This window comes from Planococcus citri, chromosome 4, assembly GCF_950023065.1.
Source record: "Planococcus citri chromosome 4, ihPlaCitr1.1, whole genome shotgun sequence".
NCBI lineage: Eukaryota > Metazoa > Arthropoda > Insecta > Hemiptera > Pseudococcidae > Planococcus > Planococcus citri.
This window is the reverse complement of record NC_088680.1, coordinates 39,603,857-39,611,450: the sequence shown is the minus strand read 5'-3', so window position 1 is coordinate 39,611,450 and position 7,594 is coordinate 39,603,857. Positions and strand designations below refer to the sequence as shown.

Sequence of the window (7,594 nt, the reverse complement as noted above, 5' to 3'; positions counted from 1 at the left end):
TAAAAAAAAACTACTGCTTTAATAAGGCAAAATGTCGTGACTGCTAAGCAGTGAAATTGACTGTTTCAAATTTAGAGAGTAGCGCTGGCACCGAACATATTGTGTAAAAATCTCAGAGCGGTGAGCCTATCCCCCCATCACTTTGAATTCTAGTTTAATGCTGCCATCATTTTGTTTACGTACCTATTGGGAAAATTGGTGAAAATTCGAGCACAACAATCCGAAAAAAATTTAATAACTTGCTGAACACGAATCCAGCGTTGTTTTTTTATGAAATAAGGTAAATTTTTAATATCCGCTCAATCTTCAAGCGCTTGGTAGAGGGCTTTCGTAATATGGAGACCATACAGGCTCCAAAAATCAATTTTAAATTTTGTAATTCCAAGGCCATAAATTGATCTTAAATTTTGTTATTTGAAGGGCATGCAACCTCCCTAATTTAATTTGCTTTCTCATTGTTTGGAGGCCCAGTGAATTCTCAAAAATGATTTCTAATTTACTAAGCTTAATTTGGAGGCAATGCGATATGTATACTTACCTGAAGTAATTAGTTACCTATCTACGGATTTTGATGACAAATTTTTCTGCATTCTATACCTAAGTACGTATTAAGATAGGTCTATAAATAGGTAAATGAAAATAAAATGTATAAACTGCGCAGAATTACACCAGGTACTTAATTAATATAAAATACATTCCAATTTTCATACGTAATAACCGTAACTTATCGTGCAACTTTCATTGGTTTATTTTTGCCATTACCTAAGTAAATAGTTGGGTGATTAGTCATTTTCTTCGCATATTTTCATTAGAGATCGTACCTAAGGCGATGGAAAATAAGCGGAGCTGATGTGTTTTTCAAGTGGAACCAACTTATGAAATCGCATCATGCTGATTCCTGCTTTTTTGCTGAATTTGGCGGTCGTAACATTGTTTTTTACAATAGTTTCATTCAGTGCATTATTGTTGTGGCGAGGTAAGATTAATGTGATTAAGTATTTTTCCATTGTTGCTTATTTAGAATTTTGAATATGGAACCGTTGAACTAGACTTGTATCCCTGGACAGATACCTACTGTGGGTAAGCATGTATTATTTTTTCTATGCCAAACTTATTTAAATTGTTGTAGAACAATTGGGTACATTTTATGCAATTATTAGGTGGGTATTTTATTTTGTTTTTAAGACACCGGTGCTATATTTTGTAAAATTTCAAATGCATCTCTAGTACAAAAAAAAAAGTCATCAAGACCTCTCAGTGACATATTATTCCTCATTGCTTCACCAAAACACATATTAATTATTTCGAAAAATGTATGATCTATGGTGCAATTTTTGTTTAAGTCGAATTAGAATTGCCTAATGAATGTTTTGGTGACACGAGTTATCAACTGTTCAATATTCAGACTAGCTCGAGTCAGTTGTTTGCATAAAAAACTGGATTTTAAAATGTGTGTATACGGACTTTCATATGTTGTATTTAGAAAACAAACATTCTCATGATATCACTACAGTCCGCCCTACAACAACCAGTACTAGGAAACCGACATGGCCGACAATGAGTCCCTCAACATCGCCAGGGCCAACATTGATCCCTCTGACAACGACAGGACCGAAAACGAGTTTTTCGACCCCGCCAGGGCCTTCAACACCGCCAGGGCCCACGACACCACCAGGGCCTACAACACCGCCAGGTCCTACAACACCTCCTGGGCCAACGACACCGCCAGGTCCTACAACACCTCCTGGGCCTACGACACCACCAAGGCCCACTACACCGCCAGGACCAATGACACCGCCAGGGCCAACGACACCACCATGGCCTACAACACCGCCAAAGCCTTCGACACCGCCAGGGTCTACAACACCCAGTACAGCGCCACCAAGCATTACAACAACGCCTCCTACGGACCCTACAAAAGAACCAAAACGTCGACAAGTATGTTACACTGAAGCCTGCCTTATGGCTGGTAAGTGTAGCACCTCGTAGGTACCTACTAACCCACTTACTCCATTCCTTCTCAAATCATTGTATTGGTCAAATTTTCGCATTCATCTTCAGATGAAGAATTCAAACGTAAAGTCTTGCCAAGTTTGGATCCCTGCAATGATTTTTACCAATTTTCATGCGGAAGAATGGAATCAGAGAATGATATAGCTTTGACAAAAATGATTATTGATGAAAGATACAATAAATTACTTGAGAAATCACAACCAGATGATATTGAGTCGGTGCAGCTAGCCGAAAAACTGTATCAGAATTGCGTTGACGAAGGTAAGAGATTGGGCTAAGAAATGATAACACAGTGAAATCCGCCCTTACTCCAATTTTGACGAAACTCACCCAAAATGTTAGTATGGATGTAAAACCATACCAAATAAATTTTTGAGCCGACCTCCCCCCACCCCAACCCGAGAAATGCCCCCATATGTGTTGAAAATTCAAAATTCTCGTTCTCCGGAGGGGTGGTCCAAAAATTTTGAAACTTTCACAAAAAGTAGTCACTAGGTAGGTGCGTGTGTGAAATTTTTTAATTTTCATATTTGTGGGGTTGGGGGGGGGGTTCAAAATTTCAAAAATTTGTAGAAAAAACGGGGAGGGGGGCCTCTGCGACATTTTTTCAGAAATTTAGTTACACCTTTAGGTATAACACATAATTTTCTCTGGGTCCCAAAGGGGGGTGCAACATGGTCAAAAAAAGAAAGTTTGAAAAAAAAAACATATCTCCAGTACTACCGCGCGTTTTGTCAACACTGTTCCACGGCACCACCGTGAGAAAACTGCACCTGTTGTGCGCTCTTAAACTTGGATTTTTTAGAACCCTTCTGAAATACCATAATTGCCATCGAAGGTTTTTTGGTAAATATTTTCTAAGGTGGTGTGGTGAACAACAGAGGTAGGTATACCTACAAGAATTTTCAACCCCCCCTCCCTTCATATTTACCTACCCCTCAAAATTGCGTTTTTCAACACTTATTTTTTGCTTTTTACTAAAAATGAAAATTGTGCGCTACATACAATATTTTAAATACGTTTTTCGGATGTATTTCTGCTAGATCATCAGAAAACAAGACGTCATATTCGTGCTCAGCGGTATCGAATCATGAGGAAACTACACATTGTACTTCGCAATTTTCATTGTTGGTAAAAAAAAAAAATAAGTGTTGAAAAACGCAATTTTTAGGGGTAAATATGAAGGGAGGGGGTTGAAAATTCTTGTCAAACAATTCTTTACTTAGATTACTTATTGAAAGCATTTTTTTCAATATTTTGTTTGTTGAGTAAGTAATATGAAAAAAAAAAAAAAATACTGAGCAGGAAAATCAATTGTTTTTCAAGAACTACAAAAAATTTTTTTGAAAATAAATTCTAATAGGTACTTGAAATTATGTTTGACAGGACTCGTTAACTTCTATGAAATCAGAAATATGCTATCAATTTTTCAAGCATTAAGTAAGATAACAGACAGTAGTTCCTTATTGAAACAGTTTTATGAAAAAGCGCTTGATTTTGGATATCTTCCGAGATCTTTGTTCATAATCGATGTGGTTCAGCACCCTCGGAAAAGAGATGCGAAAATTATATTTGTGAGTATACGTAGGTAGGTACTTAGACCTAGCTACTTATTATGCGTAAGTATCTCATATGAATTTAGTCAGTATTGTCCCCCCCCCCCTTGTAAAATTCTGAACAGTTTTTCCAATGCATTCAATCTAGATAGGAAAACCGTCAAGTTCGAGACGTTTCTACGCATGGCCATTGGATACTACATCTATGGATATAAAATATTTAATAGAGTGGGTGAAAAAGTACAAATTAACCACGTTTGAGGAATACATTTACGCTGACGAATCCGAATCACAAGAAAAAGAAATTGAAGAAGTACCTTAAGCAATAACTTACCTACCTAACTATTATCTAATGATTTTGAATTTCAATCAAATTTTTGTTTGACAGGCTTACACTAAGAAAGTAGGAGATGTTGATGAGGAACCAATTGAAATACCGCTTGGAATATTAGCATCTGCTGCAAATCGAATTCCTTGGGAAGATATTATACGTGCAGTTTTCAAGCCGACGGCTATTCCTTCTGATTTACCAGTTGTAGTAGAATGTCTCTCATGCTTGCTCAAGGTATCGGCATCGAAAGTTTTGTCCAATACAGCGTGAGTTGATACGTTGGATATGCAATAGGCCTACAGAGATTTCTCCTCGTAGGTATTAGATTTATTGCTAATGTGGTTTACAGGTCACTTGCAGCGTACTTGGTTCGGCACGGGTTTGCAGATCATATATTGGATACTTCAGAAAAGGGAACTGAGTATTGGTTTAAAGACCAAGCTGAAAAAACTGGACTCAATGAACGTTTCAAAAAGTTGTTTTGTACTTCAAAAATAGTCAGGTGATTCGCATAAATATCTGTAAAACCAGCCCCTGCTTCCTAAACTTATAGTGATGTATGTACCTTGATTGATACCAGTATACTGGTAGCTTCAAACTGGCGTGTAGAGCTCTAAAAGTAGTCTTGGATTTTGATGGCAATAGCTCAGGCCGAAACAGAATCTAAAACAATCTTTTGGAACCATGCTATATTTTTTCTAAAACAGGTTGGGTGGGAACTAAAGCGAAAAAATGCAATTTTTAAAAATTCCCTCTCCCTTTGAAGACCTATAAATTTCTCGGTGACTTTCAATTCGATCAAAATGAAGGTCTTCACTGAAATTGGTCAAATCTTCCAAACACGTTTTCTTGCAATCTACCCTAATGAACAACTAATTTGACAAGTTTTTAAAATTATAAATTATGGGTAGGTAATCAATTTTTACCCCTTGAATGTCGTCGTTTCTGAAACGTTTTCGTTTTATTTCACAGGTTATTCGAAAAAGCGATGGATTACGAATACAATAAAAAATATCTTGATGGAAAAAAGAAAGATCCTTTAAAAGAAATAATCGTTCAGCTAAAAACTTCATTTAATAATCTTGTGATGGGAGCAAAACATTTGGATGAGACGGTAAAGTAAGTAATTTGTTACTATGCACTAGATTTTTATTTTATTAGCAGAGACAAGCGGGACATACCTTCAAATGTTTTATTAACCTACAGTCAGACTTCCTCTCTCTTCATGTATGTACAAATAGAAACCTACAAACAATATGTTCTCTAAAGTTGTACTTATATCCCAACTTGAACATCTGCTTGAGTATATGCAAAATTCACGAAGTGTGATTAATTTTAGGGGAAAGTACCTGAAAAAATTAGAGTCCTTGAGATTCTATACGCCTCTTGACGAAGTCATGAATGATCAAAATGCTGTAAATGAGTACTATGCTGACGTAAGTAGGTACCTATTAACTTCACACCTCCTTTCTTATGTATGGTTCACGCCGCAATTATTTTACATTATTGAATCAATTTCTTCGATATTTTTGATCTCCAAGTATGATAATTTTGATTTTTACGTTACAGATACTACTGGAAGTTGAACGTTACCCCCCGCCAGTGAAAAAAGTTAGAAGACACGTGATCGAACAAACCGCCAGAGAATTATTCAAAAACAGCTCTGTACCAATATCGGCACCCAAGTATATATTTGGAGAGAGATTCGTGCACTATGATGGAGATGTGAATTCCATTTGTAAGTCATTTTATTAATATTATATGTCAAAATACAACCATCAATTGAGTACATAGTCCCTATCAACGTATTTTCACTCGGATACTCGTAACGGATAGGTATCTATCCAATCTGAAGTCAGCTGAGGTTCAATATTCTGAATTCTGATGCATCTGGGAATAAAATAGGATGCCACTGTGTAGATATTGCTCCAAATTCAGAATTTTCAATTTTTTCACAGACGTATCCGTTGGTGCTTTACATGATCTTATTTTCTCAACGGACAGATCAGAGTTTTTGAATTTTGGAGCTTTGGGATCGATCATCGGATATGGGCTTTCTCAATCTGTTGGTAGTGAAGTAGGTACCTATAGATATCTACCTATAGCTGAATGCTGAATTTATTTTGTTATACGAACCATATCCTCTTATCTAGAGTACCTACCTACACTTATTACTAACTGATGAATAATGCTTGGTTGATTCTGTCACAGGGTGGTTCATGGGCAAAGGAATATCAGTTCGTAGATTCAGTTTCTATGATTGGTACTATTGGTGATGAAAAGCAAGAAGATGAAAGAAGACAATGTTTTATAGATTCTTTTAAGAAAAACAGCAATACGGTAAATTATTCACATACGTAGGTACCTACCTAACTTTACGTCGATAATAGATACAGGGTGCCCAGAAATATCGAGTACCCCTAAGAAAGTTTTTCATTAAAAATATAGGTTGGCAACGTGAAATACATAGATGCATTATGATTGGTGGAATGTCATCTCCCCAGTCCAACAACCAATCATGTGCTATCATTATTATCATTCACTGTGACCAACCAAAGTATTTTAGTACCTACAAAACTTTTTTAGGGGTACTCGATATTTCTGGGCACCCTGTACCCTGTAGTTGAAAATGGTAGGTACCTCATTATAATTTTGATTACCTACTATACCGTTCACTTTACAGACAACCAATGAAATTAAAGAACATGCAATTGTATTCGAAAATGACGGTGTGCAAATCGCGTATTACGCGTACTTAAGTGCTCGGGCCGGCTTGAAAGATCAACAAGATCTACTTTTACCTTCATTTCAAAATTACACTGATAGTGAAATGTTTTATATGAGTTACGCAAGTATGGCATGCTCGAGGGATGCAAAACCAACCGAAAAAGAAGATTACATTCCACCATATACTAAAGTAAACGAAGTGGCCAAAACTAGCATGGATTTTGATCGTGAATTCAAATGCGAAACGATTCCGATGGCGAAATGTAACCTTTGGTTAGAAGTGCCAGGCAAAGTGGAAAAATGAACTGCATTTTACGACCTTTTCAATTAAACCTATTGAGTCGTCTATTCTGCGAAACGATTCCAATGGCGAAATGTAACCCTTGGTTAGAACTGCCTAACAAAGTGGAGAAATTAAGTGCGTTTTTCGACATTTTCAAGTAAACCTATTGAGTCGCGTCTATTCTACTCGTATATTCGATGTAATCATGTAAGATCACTCAGTAAGAGAACATGCACACGTTAAAAAAATATAAAGATGGAGAAAGTGTACGAACTATGAAACGACAATAAAAAAGGTGCTACTCAGAGATGATTTTTTATGTATATTTGAGTCCTGTTAAATCCAAATCTCTTATCCTTATTTCCAAGAAAAAAAAAAAAAAAAAAAACTGCTGCGAAGAAAACGCTTAACTTATACCCCCTTGCAGGCAGTTTTATGATGTGAAATCAATCACACAAATATCCCAATGTAGGCATATTAATCTGTATCATTTTCATTCGATGTCGTGATAACTCGAGTAGGAAATGAAAATTGACTAATGGAAAGAAAAATAAGTGGTAATTAATACTTAATAATTACATTAAAATTTTTCCGCATCTAATCGATAGGTAATTACTATAATTAATAAGATATAAACAAACGAGAATAAAGCAATGTATCAATGAATATAGGTAAGTACCTACG

General features: G+C 36.2%; 1 protein-coding gene across 3 annotated transcripts; it reads left to right on the top strand.

Annotated features, from left to right (window-relative positions):
- The first annotated feature begins 751 nt into the window (after positions 1-751).
- On the top strand, positions 752-7,217 carry LOC135842850 (neprilysin-11-like). Of its 3 annotated transcripts, none has more exons than XM_065360510.1 (13): positions 752-976; positions 1,484-1,969; positions 2,062-2,274; positions 3,400-3,587; positions 3,718-3,882; positions 3,958-4,166; positions 4,250-4,402; positions 4,873-5,019; positions 5,240-5,336; positions 5,470-5,638; positions 5,859-5,977; positions 6,112-6,240; positions 6,584-7,217. In XM_065360510.1, the coding sequence occupies exons 1-13, from the start codon at positions 889-891 to the stop codon at positions 6,929-6,931; spliced, it is 2,511 nt and encodes an 836-aa protein (XP_065216582.1). In that variant the 5' UTR covers positions 752-888; the 3' UTR covers positions 6,932-7,217. The 3 variants fall into 3 exon arrangements, with proteins under 3 accessions (XP_065216582.1, XP_065216584.1, XP_065216583.1); XM_065360511.1 differs by lacking the exon at positions 752-976 and adding an exon at positions 983-1,080; XM_065360512.1 differs by lacking the exon at positions 3,718-3,882.
- Positions 7,218-7,594: the final 377 nt, after the last annotated feature.